This window comes from Salmo trutta, chromosome 17 (genome assembly GCF_901001165.1).
Source record: "Salmo trutta chromosome 17, fSalTru1.1, whole genome shotgun sequence".
Classification (NCBI taxonomy): domain Eukaryota; kingdom Metazoa; phylum Chordata; class Actinopteri; order Salmoniformes; family Salmonidae; genus Salmo; species Salmo trutta.
Genome location: NC_042973.1, coordinates 52,964,211 through 52,987,089, shown reverse-complemented (window position 1 = coordinate 52,987,089; position 22,879 = coordinate 52,964,211). Strand labels below are relative to the sequence as shown.

The 22,879-nt window shown below is 42.6% G+C and overlaps 1 protein-coding gene across 8 annotated transcripts in view; it reads right to left on the bottom strand.

The window, feature by feature from the left end:
• Positions 1-22,879, bottom strand: part of LOC115152405 (membrane-associated guanylate kinase, WW and PDZ domain-containing protein 2) — a 325,515-nt gene that overhangs the window by 185,521 nt on the left and 117,115 nt on the right. For all 8 annotated transcript variants that reach the window (XM_029697255.1, XM_029697256.1, XM_029697257.1 and 5 more), the window contains exon 3: positions 18,936-19,055. In XM_029697255.1, coding sequence (XP_029553115.1) covers positions 18,936-19,055 — 120 coding nt within the window. The remainder of the gene's footprint in view (positions 1-18,935; positions 19,056-22,879) is intronic.

The window sequence follows — 22,879 nt, the reverse complement described above, 5'->3', positions numbered from 1 at the left end:
GTTGCACCCCTAAAAATTAAAAACATCTGTCATAAGAAACTAGCTCCCTGGTATACAGAAAATACACGAGCTCTGAAGCAAGCTTCCAGAAAATTGGAACGGAAATGGCGCCACACTAAACTGGAAGTCTTCCGACTAGCTTGGAAAGACAGTACCGTGCAGTATCGAAGAGCCCTCACTGCTGCACGATCATCCTATTTTTCCAACTTAATTGAGGAAAATAAGAACAATCCGAAATTTCTTTTTGACACTGTCGCAAACTAACTAAAAAGCAGCATTCGCAAATGGAGGATGGCTTTCACTTCAGCAGTAATAAATTTATGAACTTCTTTGAGGAAAAGATCATGATCATTAGAAAGCAAATTACGGACTCCTCTTTAAATCTGGGTATTCCTCCTGGGCTCCATTGTCCTGAGTCTGCACAACTCTGCCAGGACCTAGGATCAAGGGAGATACTAAAGTGTTTTAGTACTATATCTGTTGACATAATGATGAAAATAATCATGGCCTCCAAACCCTCAAGCTGCATACTGGACCCTATTCCAACTAAACTACTGAAAGAGCTGCTTCCTGTGCTTGGCCCTCCTATGTTGAACATAATAAACGGCTCTCTATCCACCGGATGTGTACCAAGCTCACTAAAAGTGGCAGTAATAAAGCCTCTCTTGAAAAAGCCGAATCTTGACCCAGAAATTATAAAAAACTATCGGCCTATATCGAATCTTACATTCCTCTCAAAAATTTTAGAAAAAGTTGTTTCGCAGCAACTCACTGCCTTCCTGAAGACAAACAATGTATACGAAACGCTTCAGTCTGGTTTTAGACCCCATCATAGCACTGAGACTGCACTTGTGAAGGTGGTAAATGACCTTTTAATGACATCAGACCGAGGCTCTGCATCTGTCCTCATGCTCCTAGATCTTAGTGCCGCTTTTGATACCATCGATCACCACATTCTTTTGGAGAGATTGGAAACCCAAATTGGTCTACATGGACAAGTTCTGGCCTGGTTTAGATCTTATCTGTCGGAAAGATATCAGTTTGTCTCTGTGAATGGTTCGTCCTCTGACAAATCAATTGTAAATTTCGGTGTTCCTCAAGGTTCCGTTCTAGGACCACTATTGTTTTCACTATATATTTTACCTCTTGGGGATGTCATTCGAAAACATAATGTTAAATTTCACTGCTATGCGGACGACACACAGCTGTACATTTCAATGAAACATGGTGAAGCCCCAAAATTGCCCTCGCTAGAAGCCTGTGTTTCAGACATAAGGAAGTGGATGGCTGCAAATTTTCTACTTTTAAACTCGGACAAAACAGAGATGCTTGTCCTAGGTCCCAAGAAACAAAGAGATCTTCTGCTGAATCTGACAATTAATCTGGATGGTTGTACAGTCGTCTCAAATAAAACTGTGAAGGACCTCGGCGTTACTCTGGACCCTGATCTCTCTTTTGAAGAACATATCAAGACTGCTTCAAGGACAGCTTTTTTCCATCTACGTAACATTGCAAAAATCAGAAACTTTCTGTCCAAAAATGACGCAGAAAAATTAATCCATGCTTTTGTTACTTCTAGGCTCGACTACTGCAATGCTCTACTTTCCGGCTACCCGGATAAAGCACTAAACAAACTTCAGTTAGTGCTAAATACGGCTGCTAGAATCCTGACTAGAACCCAAAAATTTGATCATATTACTCCAGTGCTAGCCTCCCTACACTGGCTTCCTGTTAAGGCAAGGGCTGATTTCAAGGTTTTACTGCTAACCTACAAAGCATTACATGGGCTTGCTCCTACCTATCTTTCCGATTTGGTCCTGCCGTACATACCTACACGTACGCTACGGTTACAAGACGCAGGCCTCCTAATTGTCCCTAGAATTTCTAAGCAAACGGCTGGAGGTAGGGCTTTCTCCTATAGAGCTCCATTTTTATGGAATGGTCTGCCTACCCATGTGAGAGACGCAGACTCAGTCTCAACCTTTAAGTCTTTACTGAAGACTTATCTCTTCAGTAGGTCCTATGATTAAGTATAGTCTGGCCCAGGAGTGTGAAGGTGAACGGAAAGGCTGGAGCAACGAACCGCCCTTGCTGTCTCTGCCTTGTCGGTTCCCCTCTTCCCACTGGGATTCTCTGCCTCTAACCCTTTTACAGGGGCTGAGTCACTGACTTACTGGTGTTCTTCCATGCCGTCCATGGGAGGGGTGCGTCACTCGAGTAGGTTGAGCCACTGACGTGGTCTTCCTGTCTGGGTTGGCGCCCCCCCTTGGGTTGTGCCGTGGCGGAGATCTTTGTGGGCTATACTCGGCCTTGTCTTCGGACGGTAAGTTGGTGGTTGTAGATATCCCTCTAGTGGTGTGGGGGCTGTGCTTTGGCAAAGTGGGTGGGGTTATATCCTGCCTGTTTGGCCCTGTCCGGGGGTATCATCGGATGGGGCCACAGTGTCTTCTGATCCCTCCTGTCTCAGCCTCCAGTATTTATGCTGCAGTAGTTTATGTGTCGGGGGGCTAGGGTCAGTCTGTTACATCTGGAGTATTCTCTTGTCTTATGTCCTGTGTGAATGTAAATATGCTCTCTCTAATTCTCACTTTCTCTCTTTCTTTCTCTCGGAGGACCTGAGCCCTAGGACCATGCCTCAGGACTACCTGGCATGATGACTCCTTGCTTTCCCCAGTCCACCTGGCCATGCTGCTGCTCCAGTTTCAACTGTTCTGCCTGCGGCTACGGAACCCTGACCTGTTCACCGGACGTGCTTGTTGCACCCTCGACAATTACTATGATTATTATTATTTGACCATGCTGGTCATTTACGAACATTTTAACATCTTGACCATGTTCTGTTATAATATCCACCCGGCACAGCCAGAAGAGGACTGGCCACCCCTCATAGCCTGGTTCCTCTCTAGGTTTCTTCCTAGGTTTTTGGCCTTTCTCTGGAGTTTTTCCTAGGGAGTTTTTCCCAGCAACCGTGCTTCTTTCACATGCATTGCTTGCTGTTTGGGGTTTTAGGCTGGGTTTCTGTACAGCACTTTGAGATTTCAGCTGATGTACGAAGGGCTATATAAATAAATTTGATTTGATTTGATTTATGTCATTATCTCTTCAATATGAGAGAGAGAGAAAATTGAGAAAGAAAAGAAGAGAAATAGAAGAACAAAGAAGTGTGAAGAGGGAAAGAAAAGCACAGGCGTAGCAGTTGCATTTGACTCCTTTTATCCAAGCAGGAGGAGCCTTTAATTGCAGGCTGTGAGAAAGCCTTCTGTCGCCCCCCCCCCCCCCCCCCCCCCCCACACACGCAAACACACATGCACACACAGACCTGCAAACACATACACTCACTCACACACACTAAATGCCCTGAGTTTGAGATAAAGCTTCATACTGTACATCCCTTCACATATACATCTCTCTAACCTGTCTGTATAAGTATAAGCAGTGTAGTGGTGGAGCATCCTACATATTCCTTCCACATAACAGATCCTCAAATATGACAGACATCACACTGATTGGTTAACAGTGCCACTTCCTCCCTAAGCAGCTCTTAACCTGATTTGAACTCGGGACTAGGGCTGTTGCGGTGACCGTATTACCCCACACTGGCAGTCATGAGTCATAACCGCAGTCAAATTCCACGTGACCATTGAGTCACAGTACACTCCTCTTATGCACTCTGGACATGTGTTGGTAGTCCCCAATTTTATAACGACCATCAGGTCGCTAATTGCCTGATACTCAGCGCTCTATTGTCCCTCTAACCACTCTGACATCAATGCAAATGTAAATCACAATGTAAATCACATCAAAAACTTGTTATCAAAACAGTATCATGCTTTTTAAGCTCACCTTGATGATTGATCAATTTGAAGAAAGAAGTTCAACCACTGAGTGGAAAACATGGTCGTTGTTGATGTTGTTTCAAAGCCAAACACCAGGAAATGGACAGCGCTTTATAAGGTGATGATTAATTCAAAACACCCATACCATACTCGAGCTCATGCATAGTTTTATATATGAGCCCAAGCCCATTAAAAAAGTAATTTAAATAATGATTTCACCATTATACAATACATAGACTAATAGCCTACCACTTAGGCCTTTTATACATGGCACAATATTATACTTTTTTAAAACATAATCTTTGGTACATAATTGGTCTAGCCTATACTCCAAAAGTAAATACATTCTAGTAATCGCCTTTGAGTATGGACTGTCTTATTATGCATACTGGATGGACTGTTACCTTACGCTCCAAACGTTTATCCATGAGTCTGGGAGAGAACATATAGGCCTTGGCAAAGCTGTTTGTTCATTGATTGTGCTGGGCGGCTTACAGAGTTAGCCTACAATTACAGTGAATTTGTATTTGATTTGGTAATAGGGCATTTTATATATTTTCATAATAAATAGGCTGACACATTACCTTTAGAAACAAAATATTGCACCACCATGCGTTTCCATCTCCTCTCACGCCTTCATTCCTTTCTCAAGGGCACAGAGAGAACATGGTGTTCTTATAAGCCAGACATTTCTATATGCATTCCCGTGTGAATGTAGAGTTTTGATGGTTGCCAATAAAAAGAGGAGGATCCCAGTTGCTACTATATTTATTTCTCAGCTGTTAATATTAAGCACAAGCTCTACGTTAAAACCGGAATAGCCTACCCGGCATGATTGAAAGACGAACTGCGGAAAGCGGCCTCCATTCGCTATTCGTCTTTTTTCCGCCTTCCCCTGTTCCTGCCCATTTCATAATGGGTCATTCTAGATCGAATCTAATTGAACATGTTAGTAAAGACAAGATTCAATTGAGAATAGCCTGATGGGTGAAAATATGATAATTTGATGAAAGAACAGCGTGTAGAGCCTGAGGCAAGGAACAGAGCAAGCTTTTTTGTGACTTTCTCAAATCCTCAATAGCCTGTTGTCGCATCATGCAGCCTATATATGTTTTGATTTCTAAGACATTCTCAGGGTTTGTATCAACACAACCAAAGTTGCCAAATAACTCTCAATCTAGCGTAGAGGACCTGTTTTAAATGATAACTTTTACGCTCAAAATAGCCACTTCGTAGGCACACCCCCTCCGGAATGGGAAAAATATCCTTTCTATTTCAATAAGCTAAGTTCAATTATATTCTTCTTACTACAAAACGATGTAAATCAAATAACGGCACGGGACTTATAAGCTTGTCTGCTAAATTAACTAGCCTACAGCCTATGGCATGGTGCATAGGCAGATAACATAGGCCGACTCATATTCTGTTCTTCTGAAATACATTTTCCTCATATCATCATGTTTCTTTAGACTTGCTAAAAATAAACTAGGGATTTATTGTGATGGTGTATATTAAATGGATTTAATTGTAAAAAATGATGTAGATGCTCCAAATGAGCACATCAGCTGCTTGTATGTGTGGAGGCCTTGAGATGCTAAACCTGTTCATGTTAATAAACTGTCAATTACCGTGAGGCCGGCAGTCATTTACATAACAGTTAGATGACGCTGACAGAGATGGTCGCCTTGCTTCAGGTCCTTAGGAAACTATGCAGTTATTTGTTTTTTTTATGTATTATTTCTTCCATTGGTAGGCCAGCCAATCTCAAGTGTTATTACATACAGCCGAGAAGAACTATTGGAAATAAAAGCGATGTCAGCTTACCAACATTATGACCAGGAATACGTCTTTCCCGAAGCGGATCCTTTGTTCGGACCTCCACCCTGGACATGTGATCTTATTCCAGAGGCTGACCCAAAACAATGTGGTCACTGCAGGAGAGGCAGACGGAGCGGTCTACAGGTCAGACTCAGAAGGCGAGCACACCATCCACCGCTTCCGAGCATATTACTCGCCAATGTCCAATCTCTAGATAACAAGGTGGACGAAATTAGGGCACGAGTTGCGTTCCAGAGACACATCAGAGATTGTAACATTTTCTGTTTCACGGAAATATGGCTCACTTGGGATATGTTGTCAGAGTCGGTACAGCCACCCGGTTTCTTCATGCATCGCGTCGACAGAAACAAACATCTCTCTGGTAAGAAGAAGGGCGGGAGTGTATGCCTTATGATTAACGACTCATGGTGTAATCACAACAACATACAGGAACTCAAGTCCTTTTGTTCACCTGACCTAAAATTCCTTACAATCAAATGCCGACCACATAATCTTCCAAGAGAATTCTCTTCGATTATAGTCACAGCCATGTATATCCCCCCCCAAGCAGATACCTCGTCGGCCCTGAAAGAACTTCACTGGACTCTATGTAAACTAGAAACCATACATCTTGAAGCTGCATTTTTTGTAGCTGGGGATTTTAACCTCTATGGGCTAGGTGGGACGAATTCATCACACTTGGCTAACATCCGGTGAAAATGCATAGCTTCAAAATTCTAAATACACTATCGTTATATTAAAACATTTATGTAAATACTTGTAGGTTACAGTTTTTAAAAGCTTAACATCTTGTTAATCCAGCCAGTGTGTCAGATATCAAAAATGTTTTGCGGCGAAAGCATACATTATAATAATCTGAGGACAGCTCCCGCAAACACAAGCATTCCTGGCATTTTCCAACCAAGCATTAGCGTCACTAAAGTCAGAAATAGCAATAAAATAATCAATTACTTTTGAAGATCTTCGTCTAGTGGCAATGCCAAGTGTCCTAACTACTTAGTGAATATCCATTATGTTTGATAAAATCCATTTTTATAGCCTAACACGAAACATTTGTAAACCGCTTGCGTCGTGATTTCCGTCTCCTTCAACTTTGGACGTGACATTCGTGGTAATTACACTCACAAACCAAACGTGTATCTAGTCAAGGTCGGCTTCATTGCAATCCTCTGATTGTTAGTGACACATCTACCCTGATGTCTTTTTTCCTGGGACCTATTGACCGAAAGAAACCGATTTGAAGACAGCGATCAATGACCTCTTTACGCACCAATGGTAGGACCGGTCTATCATTGATTGACTGTATTTTGGCCCAATGACCACTGATCATCTTGAAATCTAGCTTGGAAGATAGCCAATGAGCAAAGGTAAATGACGATGTGTGATGGTTATACGTTTGAAGACCAGCCTTTGTCATAAACTCTGGCGTAAAAGAGGTTCTCTCGCCATTGCAAATTCTACTTGACGGAGCCAGGAGTGTTACGCATAGCGGTAAATAATCGAAACCATTTTCAGCAAGTTTATATAGTGAAATTATGGCGAATAAATCAGGAAAGTCTAAAACAAAGTCTAGGTATACAGATTTAACCGAGATTTTAGAGGAAATTGATAGAGAAAGCGTAACGGAATTGTTGGAGGAATCCTCTTTTAGTGAAGTTAGTTTTGACTCTTTAGTTGAAGACATGTTTCTTCACGGGGAGGACGCCGTGCTTGATAAGTAAGTGCTAATGTTATTGTTTGAAATGAATAATATGAAATATCATTTTTTTTTTATTGAGATTTTCTTATTTTATTTGCAACATATAAAAATTCCATCAGTAACGCAATGTCTTCCCTGTGGCTCAGTTGGTAGCGCATGGTGTGTATAATGCCAGGGCTACGGGGTAGATTCCCACGGGCGACCAATACAAAAAAAAAATGCATGAAATGTATACATTCACTACTGTAAGTCGCTCTGGATAAGAGCTTCTGCTAAATTACTAAAATGTACATGTGTAAAGTACACATTGGCTGTACTGTGTGTTTATATATATTTTTTAAATTGAATTTACATAAACGTGGAATGGAACAGCACTTCACCATAATGTTCCCTGTACTCTATATAATACATACATGTTTATTTTACATGTTGATACAGGGCTCATATGTGAAAGTATTCTTTATATAATACACATATGTTTATTTTACATGTTGATACAGGGCTCATATATGAAAGTATTCTTTATATAATACACATATGTTTATTTTACATGTTGATACAGGGCTCATATGTGAAAGTATTCTTACTGAGTTTTGTCTTTCATTCACAGTGGCAGTGATTCTGACTATGAACCACCAGTGGCTAGGTGCCCATCCCCCTCTGAAGCTGGTTCATCCAGACGGACCCCTGCTGTCTCTGGCTCCACACCTACCCGGCCATCTAGAGGTGTGAAGTCAGTAACAAAGAAAAGGAGGTGGGGCAGAGAGAAACCTTCAGACAAAGGGCCAGAGGGTCGTTGGCACTCTGTGTCAGAAGATGATGTGGAACCAACTCCACCAGTTTTCAGACCCAAAAGGCAGCCAGGCCCACAACTTGACATGACTGCAAAGTACAGCCCCCTTCAACTTTTCCAACTGTTTTTCACCTCGTCAGTTGTTGATTCCCTGGTGTCTAACACCAACAAGTATGGCGCAAAGAAGCAGGCAGGAAAGAAAGAGGCATGGAAGCCCATTTCCATTTCAGACCTTTTCTGCTTTCTTTCACTGGTCATTTACATGGGGCTGGTGAAGTTGAAAACTCTGAAGAACTACTGGAAGACGTCAGCTCTCTACCAACTGCCTTTCCCCATGACTGTGATGTCTTGCAAAAGGTTTCTGACTATCTCACGGGCACTTCACATCAGTGACCCAGAAGTTGATGGGGAGAATGACAAGCAGAGAGGCACACCAAGGTTTGATAGGCTATGCAAGATCAAACCTCTCTACCCCAACATTGTTGAGGCTTGCAAGACCCATTTTCAGCCTGCCCAGAACCTGTCCATTGATGAGAGGATGGTAGCCTCAAAGGCCAGAATCAGCCTCAAACAATACATGAGAAACAAACCGACCAAGTGGGGATACAAACGGTTTGTTTTGGCTGATTCTGTGTGTGCCTACACCTGTAATTTTTTTGTTTATGAGGGGAAGAGCAGTTTTGCAACCGGTAATGGACTGAGTTATGATTCCGTTATGGAATTATTGGATTTTCAACTGCTGGGGAAGGGCTACAAACTGTTTGTAGACAACTTCTACACAAGCCCTACCCTGTTCAGAGACCTGAGGCAGCGTGATGTGTGGGCTTGTGGCACCATTCGGACCAACATGATAGGCTTTCCGAAAACCAAGGAAAACGACATGCCTAAGCGGGCTGAGCGGGGTACCATGCGATGGATCCGTGAAGATGGCCTGCTGTTTGTGAAGTGGATGGATACCAGAGAGGTGGTCATGTGCTCCACTATCCACAAGGCCTTCAGTGGAGATCACGTCATCAGGCGTATGAAGGACGGTAGCGGGGCATGGAACACCAAAAATGTCCCCATTCCAGCAGCTGTGAAGGACTACAACAAGGGCATGGGGGGTGTAGACCTGTCAGATGCACTGATAGGATACTACAATGTGCTACACAAGACCATGAAATGGTACAAAACATTTTTTTATCATTTTATTGACATTGGTGTGGTCAATTCTTTCATACTACAGAAGGAAATGGCCAAGAGCTGTGGACAGCCCCCCATCTCACAGCTTGCATTCAGAGAGCTGCTCATCCAGGAGCTTGCTGCCTACACTGAAGCACCTTCTGTCCCCTCTACCTCTGTCCCTTCTGCTCCAAACTGTGGTGTTCACCTGCCCAGATACATCTCTGAAGGCATGGATGTGCCTCAGGGCAAAAAGGCCACAGTGGGGAGACGTCGCTGTGCCCTTTGTCACAGAAAATGTGCCATCACCTGCACCACCTGCGCAGTAAGCCTCTGCTTTACAGCAGAAAGAAACTGCTATGTGGCATGGCACCATCAGCACAATATTGTGGATATTTTTTTTTTGGGGGGGGTAGTGTTAGAATGACATTTGTATTTTGTATATAGTTTCTTTCAATATGTATCACTGTACCAATTTGGCCACTTGGGTACATTTGGGTACATTGGTGTGGGACACCTGGGTGACTTCATGATGAATGGCATGTGGCTCGCTCATTTTTGGAGTTAATTTTCCGAAACTTTGCTCAGCTATTGTTGCCATCTTATTTTATTCAATCAAATCATCCCAGCATCCCATCTGTATGTTTGTCTGTTCTTGTTTATTTGAAAGATGATACAGCAACAATAAAAAACAGAAAACGTATGTTTGTTTCCTTGTATTTTCTTCTACCAGATCTATTGTGTTATATTCTCCTACATTCAATTCACATTTCCACAGACTTCAGAGTGTTTCCTTTCAAATGAAACCAAGAAAATGCATATCCTTGCTACTGGGCCTGAGCTACAGACAGTTAGATTTGGGTATGTCTTCAGGCGGAAATTAAGAGAAGTGGGGGGGTAGCCCCAACAGGTTTTAACAAAGCTAACCTGAGAACAAGACTTTCTAAATTCTATCAGCATATCGAATGCGCGACACGAGCTGGTAGCATTCTGGATCATTGCTACTCTAACTTCCGCGATGCATACAAAGCCCTCCCCCTGCCCTGCCTTCGGCAAATCTGACCATGATTCCATTTTGTTGCTCCCAGCCTATAAACAGAAACTAAAACAGGACACGACCATGCTCAGGTCTATCCAACACTGGTCTGACCAATCAGATTCCACGCTTCAAGATTGCTTTGATCACGTGGACTGGGATATGTTCCGGATAGCCTCAGACAATAACATTGATGTATACATTGACTCAGTAAGCATGTTTATTATCAAGTGCATTGGAGATGTTGTACCCACTGTGACTATTAAAACCTTTCCTAACCAGAAACCGTGGATTGATGGCAGCATTCGCACAAAACTGAAAGCGAGAACCACCGCTTTTAATCATGGGAAGTCAACTGGAAACATGACCGAAAACAAACAGTGCAGCTATTCCCTCCGCAAGGCAATCAAACAAGCAAAGCGTAAGTACAGAGACAAAGTAGAGTTGCAATTCAACGGCTCATACATGAGACGTATGTGGCAGGGTCTACAGTCAATCACAGACTACAAAAAGAAAATTAAACAACTTCTTTGCTCGCTGTGAAGATAATAGAGTACCAGTGACACGGCCCACTACCAAAGCCCGTGGGCTCTCCTTCTCCGTGGCCAACGTGAGTAAAACATTTAAACGTGTTAACCCTCGCAAGGCAGCCGGCCGAGACGGCATCCCTAGCCGCGTCCTCAGAGCATGCGCAGACCAGCTAGGTGGTGTGTTTAAAGACATATTCAATCAATCCCTATCCCAGTCTGCTGCCCCCACATGCTTCAAGATGGATCCATTGTTCCTGTTCACAAGAGAGTTAAGGTAACTGAACTAAATGACTACCGCCCCGTAGCACTCAATTCTGTCATCATGAAGGGCTTTGAGAGACTAGTCAAGGATCATATCACCTCCACCCTACCTGATACCCTAGACCCACTACAATTTGCATACCACCCCAATAGTTACACTGACAATGCAATCGCCATCACACTGCCCTATCCCATCTGGACAAGCGGCCCTGGGTCTCGACCCTGCCCTGTGTAACTGGGTCCTGGACTTTCTGACGGGCCGCCCCCAGGTGGTGAAGGTAGGAAACAACATCTCCACCCCGCTGATCCTCAACACAGGGGTCCCACAAGGGTGCGTTCTCTGCCCTCTCCTGTACTCCCTGTTTACCCGTGACTGCATGGCCATGCACAACTCAGACGACACTACAGTGGTAGGCTTGATTACCAAAAACAACGAGACGGCCTACAAGGAGGAGGTGAGGGCCCTCGGAGTGTGGTGTCAGCAAAATAGCCTATCACTCAACGTCAACAAAACAAAGGAGATGATCGTGGACTTCAGGAAACAGCAGAGGGAGCACACCCCCATCCACATCGACAAGACAGTAGTGGAGAAGGTGGAAAGTTTTAAGTTCCTCGGCATACACATCACGGACAAACTGAAATGGTCCACCCAGATAGACAGCATGGTGAAGAAGGCAGCGCCTCTTCAACCTCAGGAGGCTGAAGAAATTTGGCTTGTCACCAAAATCACTCACAAACTTTTACAGATGCACAATCGAGAGCATCCCGTCGGGCTGTATCCCCGCCTGGTACGGCAACTGCACTGCCCTCAACCGCAAGGCTCTCCAGAGGGTAGTGTGGTGTGCACAACGCATCACCGTGGGCAAACTACCTGCTCTCCGGGACACCTACAGCACCCGATGTCACAGGAAGGCCAAAAAGATCATCAAGGACAACAACCACCCGAGCCACTGCCTGTTCACCCCGCTATCATCCAGAAGTAGAGGTCAGTACAGGTGCATCAAAGCTGGGACCGAGAGACTGAAAAGCAGCTTCTATCTCAAGGCCATCAGACTTAAACAGCCATCACTAACATAGAGAGGCTGCTGCCAACATTCAGACTCAAATCTCTGGCCACTTTAATAAATTGACTTAATAAAGGTATCACTAGTCACTTTAAATAACGCCACTTCAATAATGTTTACATATTCTAAACTCAGCAAAAAAAGAAACGTCCCTTTTTCAGGACCCTGTTTATCAAAGATAATTCGTAAAAATCCAAATAACTTCACAGATCTTAATTGTAAAGGGTTTAAACACTGTTTCCCATGCTTGTTCAATGAACCATAAACAATTAATGAAAATGCACCTGTGGAACGGTCATTAAGACACTAACAGCTTAGGCAATTAAGGTCACAGTTATGAAAACTCAGGAGAGTTTTTCTACTGACTCTGAAAAACACCAAAAGAAAGATGCCCTGGGTCCCTGCTCATCTGCGTGAACGTGCCTTAGGCATGTTGCAAGGAGGCATGAGGACTGCAGATGTGGCCAGGGCAATAAATTGCAATGTCCGTACTGTGAGACGCCTAAGACAGCACTACAGGGAGACAGGATGGACAGCTGATCGTCCTCGCAGTGGCAGATCACGTGTAACACCACCTGCACAGGATCGGTACAACTGAACATCACAGCTGCGGGACAGGCACAGGATGGCAACAACAACTGCCCGAGTTACACCAGGAATGCACAATCCCTCTATCAGTGCTCAGACTGTCCGCAATAGGCTGAGAGAGGCTGGACTGATGGCTTGTAGGCCTGTTGTAAGGCAGGTCCTCACCAGACATCACAGGCAACAACGTCGCCTATGGGCACAAACCCACCGTCGCTGGACCAGACAGGACTGGCAAAAAGTGCTCTTCACTGATGAATCACGGTTTTGTCTCATCAGGGGTGATGGTCTGATTCGCGTTTATCGTCGAAGGAATGAGCGTTACACCGAGGCCTGTACTCTGGAGCGGGTTTGATTTGGAGGTGGAGGGTCCGTCATGGTCTGGGGCGGTGTGTCACAGCATCATCGGACTGAGCTTGTTGTCATTGCAGGCAAACTCAACGCTGTGCGTTACAGGGAAGACATCCTCCTCCCTCATGTGGTACCCTTCCTGCAGGCTCATCCTGACATGACCCTCCAGCATGATAATGGTGCTTGCTCTGTGCGTGATTTCCTGCAAGACAGGAATGTCAGTGTTCTGCCATGGCTAGCGAAGAGCCCGGATCAAAATCGCATTGAGCATGTCTGGGACCTGTTGGATCAGAGGGTGAGGGCTAGGGCCATTCTCCCCAGAAATGTCCGGGAACTTGAAAGTGCCTTGGTGGAAGAATGGGGTAACACCTCACAGCAAGAACTGGCAAATCTGATGCAGTCCATGAGGAGGAGATGCACTGCAGTACTAAATGCAGCTGGTGGCCACACCAGATACTGACTGTTACTTTTGCCAAGTTTACATTACTCATCTCATATGTACAGGTATAGTCGGAAGTTTACATAACACCTTAGCCCACTACATTTCAACTCAGTTTTTCACAATTCCTGACATTTAATCCTAGTAAAAATTCCCTGTCTCAGGTCAGTTAGGATCACCACTTTATTTTAAGAATGTGAAATGTCAGAATAATAGTAGAGAGAATGATTTTCTTTAGCTTTTATTTCTTTCATCACATTCCCAGTGGGTCAGAAGTTTACATACACTCAATTAGTATTTGGTAGCATTGACTTTAACTTGTTTAACTTGGGTCCAATGTTTCAGGTAGCCTTCCACAAGCATCCCACAATAAGTTGGGTGAATTTTGTATTCCTCCTAAAGGGCTGGTGTAACTGAGTCAGGTTTGTGGGCCTCCTTGCTCGCACACGCTTTTTCAGTTCTGCCCACACATTTTCGATAGGACTGAGGTCAGGGCCTTGTGATGCTCACTCCAATACCATGACTTTGTTATCCTTAAGCCATTTTGCCACAACTTTGGAAGTATGCTTGGGGTCATTGTCCATTTGCAAGACTCATTTGCGACCAAGCTTTAACTTCCTGACTGATGTCTTGAGATGTTGGTTCTATATATTCCACATAATATTTCTTCCTCATGAAGCCATCTATTTGTGAAGTGCATCAGTCCCTCCTGTAGAAAAGCACTCCCACAACATGATGCTGCCAACTCCGTGCTTCACGGTTGGGATGGTGTTCTTCGGCTTGCAAGCCTCCCCCTTTTTCCTCCAAACATAACGATGGTCATTATGGCCAAACAGTTCTATTTTTGATTCACCAGACCAGAGGACATTTCTCCAAAAAGTACGATCTTTGTCCCCATGTGCAGTTGCAAACCGTATTCCGTCTTTCTTATGGCGGTTTTGGAGCAGTGGCTTTTTCCTTGCTGAGCGGCCTTTCAGGTTATGTCTATATAGGACTCGTTTTACTGTGGATATAGATACTTTTGTACCTGTTTCCTCCAGCATCTTCACAAGGTCCTTTGCTGTTGTTCTGGGATTGATTTGCACTTTTCGCACCAAAGTACGCTCATCTCTAGGAGACAGAACGCGTCTCCTTCTTGAGCGGTATGACGCTGTGTGGTCCCATGGTGTTTATACTTGCGTTCTATTGGTTGTACAGATGAACATGGTACCTTCAGGCGTTTGGAAATTGCTCCCAAGGATGAACCAGACTTGTGGAGTTCTACAATTTTCAGAGGTCTTAGCTGATTTCTTTTGACTTTCCCATGATGTCAAGCAAAGAGACACAGAGTTTGAAGGTAGGTCTTGAAATACATCCACAGGTACACCTCCAATTGACTCAAATGATGTCAATTAGCCTATCAGAAGCTTTTAAAGCCATGACATCATTTTCTGGAATTTTCCAAGCTTTTTAAAGGCACAGTCAACTTAGTGTATGTAAACTTCCAACCCACTGGAATTGTGATACAGTGAATTATAAGTGAAATAATCTGTCTGTAAACAATTGTAGGAAAAATTACTTGTGTCATACACAAAGTAGATGTCCTAACCGACTTGCAAAAACTATAGTTTGTTAACAAGACATTTGTGGAGTGGTTGAAAAACAAGTTTTAATGACTCCAACCTAAGTGTATGTAAACTTCCGACTTCATCCTCTTTCCCTCCAATATCCCTGCACATTGTAAACATGGTATTGGATCTGACCCTGTATAGAGTTATTTTTATTTATCATGTATTTTTTTCTACCTCATGTTATTTTCAGTCCTACATTGATATTGATTACTGCATTGTTGGGTTTGGAGCTAGGAACAAATGCATTTCACTGTACTTGTGCACATGGCATTATGACATATCATAGTGTATGTCTTGGGTTTGATGCTATTCAAGTCTGTGCATCTGGCTTCAGACCATGGCAGAGATCCACAGATGGACGATCTGGTGACTCACTTATCCAGTGTGTGTGTGTGTGTGTGTGTGTGTGTGTGTGTGTGTGTGTGTGTGTGTGTGTGTATCTCTTACAAACAGCAGAAGCCCACTGGGAGAAACCACATCTTTCTGGTTGGCAGGCAGTGCCTGCGGGCACTTACATCTCAATTTGTAATGAAAATTAAAACACAAGAGGGGGAAGTGCAATCTTCATGGTCGATGTAATGCTTTTGAATGCATTGCTATCTGATTAAATCCATTTCAACTAGCATTGCTACATGCTTCAAGAATGCCACATAGGAGATTCTGGATACTTGGGATGAGACGACAACAAACCTGTGTATGTCGATAATAAGCTAAATAGTGAACCATCCGTTCAATATTTTCTGAATTAGATCTGCTCTCATAGGAGGGCACTCCTTTCATATTATTCGTTTTTGGGACAGGATAGACCAAAGAAAAAGATGGAAGAGACAGTTTCAGAAAGTGGGCCGGATTCCAACTCACGATGCAGCGGTATATACAGTGCATTCGGAAAGTATTCAGACCCCTTGACTTTTTCCACATTTTGTTACATTATAGCTTTATCATGAAATTGTTTTTTTTTTTTTTATCCTCATCAATCTACACACAATTCCCCATAATGACAAAGCAAAAACAGGTTTTTATACATTTTATTTAATGTATAAAAAATGAAATATCACATGTACATATTTATTCAGACCCTTTACTCACTACTTTGTTGAAGCACCTTTGGCAGTGATTACAGTGTTCTTGGGTATGACGCTACAAGCTTGGCACACCTACATTACCAGTCAAAAGTTTGGACACACCTACTCATTCCAGGGTTTTTCTTTATTTGTACTATTTTCTACATTGTAGAATAATAGTGAAGACATCAACTATGAAATAACACATATATAATCATTTAGTAACCAAAACAGTGTTAAACAAATGAAAATATATTTTATATTTGAGATTCCTTAAAGTAGCAACCCTTTGCCTTGATGACAGCTTTGCACACTCTTGGCATTCTCTCAACCAGCTTCATGAGGTAGTCACCTGGAATGCATTTCAATTAACAGGTGTGCCTTGTTAAACCTTAATTTGTGGAATTTCTTTCCATCTTAATGCGTTTGAGCCAATCAGTTGTGTTGTGACAAGGTAGGGGTGGTATACAGAAGATAGCCCTATTTGGTAAAAGACCAAGTCCATATTAGAGCAAGAACAGCTCAAATAAGCAAAGAGAAATGACAGTCCTACTATCATTACTTTACGACATGAAGGTCAGTCAATTTGGAAAATTTCAAGAACTTTAACAATTTCTTCAAGTGCAGTCACAAAAACCATCAAGCGCTATGATGAATCATTTTAATCATTTTACATTTTTGTAAATTTGCTAAAATGCCAAACAACCTGTTTTCGCTTTGTCATTATGGGGTATTGTGTTGTTAAGTTCTAAACGAACCGAGTAAAACTTAAACCAAGTTTATTCACCCATTGGGTCATACAGCTGCATAAGACAAAGTCATATTTCCAACAGTGGTAGTATATATACTCCAATTTCGGTGGAGTCTCCTCCTTCACACTCTAAACATTACATCTTTATTACTAGGCAGGAAGTCAAGTGTATCAGGCAACAAACTGTTCCTTCTCCCTTAATGCGACCTGACCTCGACCCCCTTCCTCTCTAATCCACAGCTCTCCACCATTATCAGTGACAACAATCATGTGATTGCCTCTCCTCTACTCAGCACCTCCCAAAGGCCCCTGGCTCCTATCCAACCTTCATTGACCCCACCGTATACATTCCTCCTACAGATACCCATTAACTTCTGGTGTATAAACCAGACTACGGCACTCCTCATGTCTCTAGTATAACTGATGATTAACAATATTTAAAGTTTAGAAATCCGAACCCATTAGCGTGTAGTTTGATGAGGGAACATTTATTTAAATCATTTTAGAATAAGGCTGTAAAGTAACAAAACGTGGAAAAAGTCACGGGGTCTGAATACTTTCTGAATGCACTGTATGTGTTCCGGTCTAGCCTAGACTGCTAGACCACCCCAAGCCATAGAGGACTGTCTTAGGACTGTGAATGAAATGCTTATTGAAGTCAAGACAAAAACCACAGCCATTCTTTGTGACAAAGCAGTTGAGGTCAGTGTTTTGGTTTGTAGGTCTGCACAATATGGGCAGAAAATCGAATTGCTGTTTTTCAAATAAATATTGCGATTGCAATTTTCCTATGATTAGATAAAAAATACTTGGGTGAACTGTTGCAATCATAGAAATAGAATGACTGTGTCAGAGGAAGGCCCTAAAAGACACCAGCCATCCTAGTCATAGACTGTTCTCTCTGCTACCGCAAGGCAAGCGGTACCAGAGCGCCAAGTCTAGGTCCAAGAGGCTTCTAAACAGCTTCTACCCTCAAGCTATAAGACTCCTGAACATCTAATCAAATGGCTACCAAGACTATTTGCATTGCCCTCCTCTCTCTTTTACGCCGCTGCTACTCTCTGTTATTATCTATGCATAATCACTTTAATAACTCCTACATTACCTCCTCAATTACCTCGACTAACCGGTGCCCCCGCACATTGACTCTGTACCGGTACCCCCTGTATATAGCCCCGCTATTGTTATTTTACTGCTGCTCTTTAACTACTTGTTTTTAACTTAATTTCTTATTCTTATTCATATTTTTTTAAACTGCATTGTTGGTTAGGGGCTTGTTAGTAAGCATTTCACTGTAAGGTCTACACCTGTTGTATTAGGCGCATGTGGCTAATACAATATGATTTGATTTGATTATTCTAATTCTATGGTTGGTGTTGTTTAGCATGATAACAAATGAAAAAGTCAGGTACAGTAGGAGTTTTTGTAACCAGATAGGAACCAAAGTGTTGGTTAGTGTTTCCCTGGAGACCCTAATTACATTTGAATACCGGTAGATGTTAGATTCAGACAAAGATTTTAGAATATGCTTAGCCTATTCTTCTCTGATTCAGAACATGTCATTGCAAAAAACAACTTGCTGACACCCCACTGGTATCAGCCTGTATTAGAGCGAAATTTGGGTAGACATATTTGCCCCCTAGCTCCATAATATTTGCTAGCTAGTTAGTGAGTAGCATTAGCGGCTAGCGCAAATGTTATACTATAATACAGAAAACATGGATTTATATGAAAAATCAAAGTGGGGCTTGATGTGTGTAGGTCCTGGGAAGCAGCCGGAACATGACAGACGAAAAATGAGTATACAATAAAAAAATGTTTTTTTTTGCTGTCTGGATATGTCAATATTGTAATTTAAATTAGAATTTGGTTTTTCGTGTAGCCGTAGTGATCAGTGTCGTGGTCAGTGAACTTACCTTCATAGGTTCCACTCTCTAGCAGGGCTCCGCTTTGCTCCAGTTCCATAAAGCGCTCCACGCTCACAAAGTTATAGTCCACCCCCGGCACCTCTCCCTCCTTTGGCAGCCTGGTGGTACCTACAGAGGGAGAAGAAGAAGAAAGGAAGAACGTTACTTTATTGTCAATCGTTACAGACACAGAGGAATAGGAGGAGTGAGTATTGAGGGATCACAAGCATTGAGGAGAAGAGTAGGAGACAGAGAGAGAGAGTAAGAAGAGTCATACTTCTGATAATAATCCAAACCCATTTCATAATTGTATGCTGTTGCAAAATGGATTGGAAAGCAATAAGAGAGCTTTAAGGCCCCACCCAAGCAGTAGGATTAAATGGATACATACTTACAAAGATGTGTAGTGGTGAACCAACATATGTGAATGTGAGCCCTTCAAAACACTAGGCTTGGGTGTATGTTTATAAGAGAAGATAGGATAAGACAAGATAAGCTTTTGTTTTTTCAGCTTCCACAGAAATTTGTAAACAACGTATAGAACATTTTGTTAAACGCCATTGCTGATTCTCCACATGCAAATCAATCTGAGGATGTTTGTGGACACACAGACCACTAACAAGCCATGATACACGCACTGCATGCACACGCGCACACACACACAGCCAGTCAGCTTATTGTGGAAACAGCAACATTGCAGAAACATCACATTATTACCAAGCTGCAATTAGCCCTACTCTAAGCTCCAGACTCTGGTGTGTGTGTGCGTGTGTGCATCCGTTTAGATGTTAATACAGTAAGAGAAGGGGATTCTATGTGACAATGAGAGGCAGTGCTTGCGTCTGTCCCTCAAGTCGGTATGTGTTTGCATGTGTGCCTGTGTGTGTCAAATCAAATCAGATTTTATTTGTCACATGCTTCATAAACAACAGGTGTAGACTAACAGTGAAATGCTTACTTACAGGCCCTTCCCAATGTCGGAGGTTCACCTTGGGGTCATGATAGGGGCTGTACCAAATGTTTATAAGATTATTATAAAGTTATAAGACCCCTCCTCCTTACATTTATAGGGTCCTAGACTACAGATTAACAATATATATACATTATGAGGTTGAATATTGTTCCACAGTTATTTTCTAGTCTCTGCCTCTTATAAAGAAGAGAGATGAGTGAGTTCAGGGTGTCTGTGACAAGAGCCTAAAAGATAAAAGAGATGCAGAGACACAGAACTCCCCAGGGAGTGTAAGAGATTAGTCAGACATTCCACTATAAATCAACTTGGACATTTACTGCTAAGCTTTTAGATAACACTAAAAGTCTTGTTTATATAGCTGTGTAGGCATGGTTTTGGTCTCATGGGTCGAAGGTAATGACGTAGGCAGTTACATCACAAGGGGTTGACTACAAGCATGATAAAAGCAACTTGGGACCTTTTCTATTTTGCAGAACTTACTCGGAAACATTAGTGCAATGTTCCTGTTGTCAACTTCTGTCTGCAATTGCATTAATAAAGGTTTTTGAATGATTAAATTAAAGATATTGTCATAATGCTAATTTCACCAATGAGCCAATGATTGACAAAGAACAAGGAAAATAACCCCAACAATGTACAGAGAAAAAAAGATAAATAATAGAAAAGTAATAACACAAGGAGTAAATACACAATGAGTAACAATAACTTAGCTATATACTAGGTAATTGAGGTAGATATGTACATAAGTAGGGTTAAAGTGAACGGGCAACAGGCTAGAAAATAAACAGTAGCAGCAGCACATGTGATGAGTCAAAAGAGTTAGAGCAAAAAGGGTCAATGCAGACAGCTAAGTAATTAACCAATAGCTATCCGGACGAACTATTTAGCAGTCTTAATGCTTGGGGGTAGAAACTGTTCAGGGTTCTGTTATTTCCAGACTTGATGAATCTTACCTCTTGCCATTCGGTAGCAGAGAGAAAAGTCTAGGAGTCTTTGACAATTTTTAGGGCCTTCCTCTGACACCGCCTGGTGTAGATGTCCTGGATTGCAGGGAGCTCGGCCCCAGTGACGTACTGGGCCGTACACACTACACTCTGTCGCACTTTGTGGTCGGATGCCAAGCAGTTGCCATACCAAGAGGTGATGCAACCAGTCAAGATGCTGTCAATGGTGCAGCTGTAGAACTTTTTGAGGATATGAGTGCCCATGCCGAATCTTTTCAGCCTCCTGAGGAGGAAGAGGTGTTTTCATGCCTTCTTCATGACTGTGTTGGTGTGTGTGGACCATGATAATTCCTTAGTGATTTAGGCACGAGGAACTTGAAGCTCTCGACCCGCTCCACAACAGTCCTGTCGATGTGGATGTGGACGTGCTCGGTCCTCCGTTTCTTCTAGTCCACGATCAGCTCCTTTGTCTTGCTGACATTGAGGGAGAGGTTGTTGTCCTTGCACCACACTGCCATGTCACTGACTTCCTCCCTATTGGATGTCTTGTCGTTGATCAGGCCAACCACTGTCGTGTTGTCAGCAAACTTAATGATGGTGTTGGAGTCGTGCCCTGTCATAGGTGAACAGTGAGTACAGGAGGGGAAGAGTACGCACCTTTGATGGGACCCCGTGTTCAGGGTCAGCATGGTGGATGTGTTGTTGCCTACCCGCACCACCTGGGGGCGGCCCGTCAGGAAGTCCAGGATCCAGTTGAAGAGGGTGTTCAGTCACAGGGTCCTGAGCTTAGTGATGAGCTTAGAGGGAACTATAGTGTTGAACACTGAGCTATAATTTATGTGTGTGTTTATGTGTGTGTGCATGTGTTTGCTTAGATGCAGCAGTTAGAGATTATTTGTTCTAATGAAAGGCAGTGTTTGAGTCTGTGCCAAGTGGAAGCTCTACTCTACTCAAGCACACTGTAAACTCAAGACTATGGTGTTGGTTTCTTTGCAACTCCATTGATCAGCTAAGACCACTGATTGGTTAAGGAGAGAGAGAGGGCGAGGGAGCGAGCAAGAGATCAGGATTGAGGGTTGTCTACGTTGTCTTTTTCTATCCATTGATTGGATTTCTTATTTCTATTCTCTGTCAAATTTGCTCAAGCAAATGCTTTTCACACACATACAATACAGTTTTTACTGTATCTCTTTCTATACAAAAGAAAATTGTCTGGCCAATGTCAGAAAATGTGGAGATAGAATATAAACACATACTCAACAAAGGGAAAGAGTTGACAAGCACTCAATGAAACAATCTGATGTAAAACAAGACCACAGTTCCAGTATCCCTACTAGCTAAGGTTTGAGTGACTAGTCTTTTTGTATAATGTGAGTTGCAAGTCAGTCAGTAACACACACACACACACACACACACACACACACACACACACACACACACACACACACACACACACACACACACACAGAGTCATACATCATATAAAATATGTTATATTTTCATATTTTTATCATATTTGTACCTAGTACTTGAACTTGTGTCCTCAAAAGCGACTACACCTCAGCAATGTATAATTATTTGTACCAGAAAGGTGAGATTTTAACCTTTCTTTGAGTATGCAGCATTACTAGTTATTGTTTATGGCCCTCTCATGATAAATCATTACTTTTGGGAATCACGTTGATTACATTTTTGATTACATTTAACTGGTTAATGCACCATCACTACTAGCTAGCTTACTAACTAGCCCCACTTAGCTCAGTGCTTGACAGCCCTTTTGTAATGCTAGCACTACCAGCTAGCTAGCTGGTTGACACCCAATAATATGCCACCACTATTAGCTATAGTCTGGATACATTACATTTTTAACAATGCTTTTTTCTGATGAAAATTAGTTCATTTCCTCTGCCATGGAGTCCAGTTTCACAATATTACCTTATGACCCAAATTCTTGCTGTAGTTTTGAAGTTATCACAGAAAAACAGGACTTAGTTGAGGGCATTTTTCAACCTGCCAGCTCCTATTAGTTCTATTGA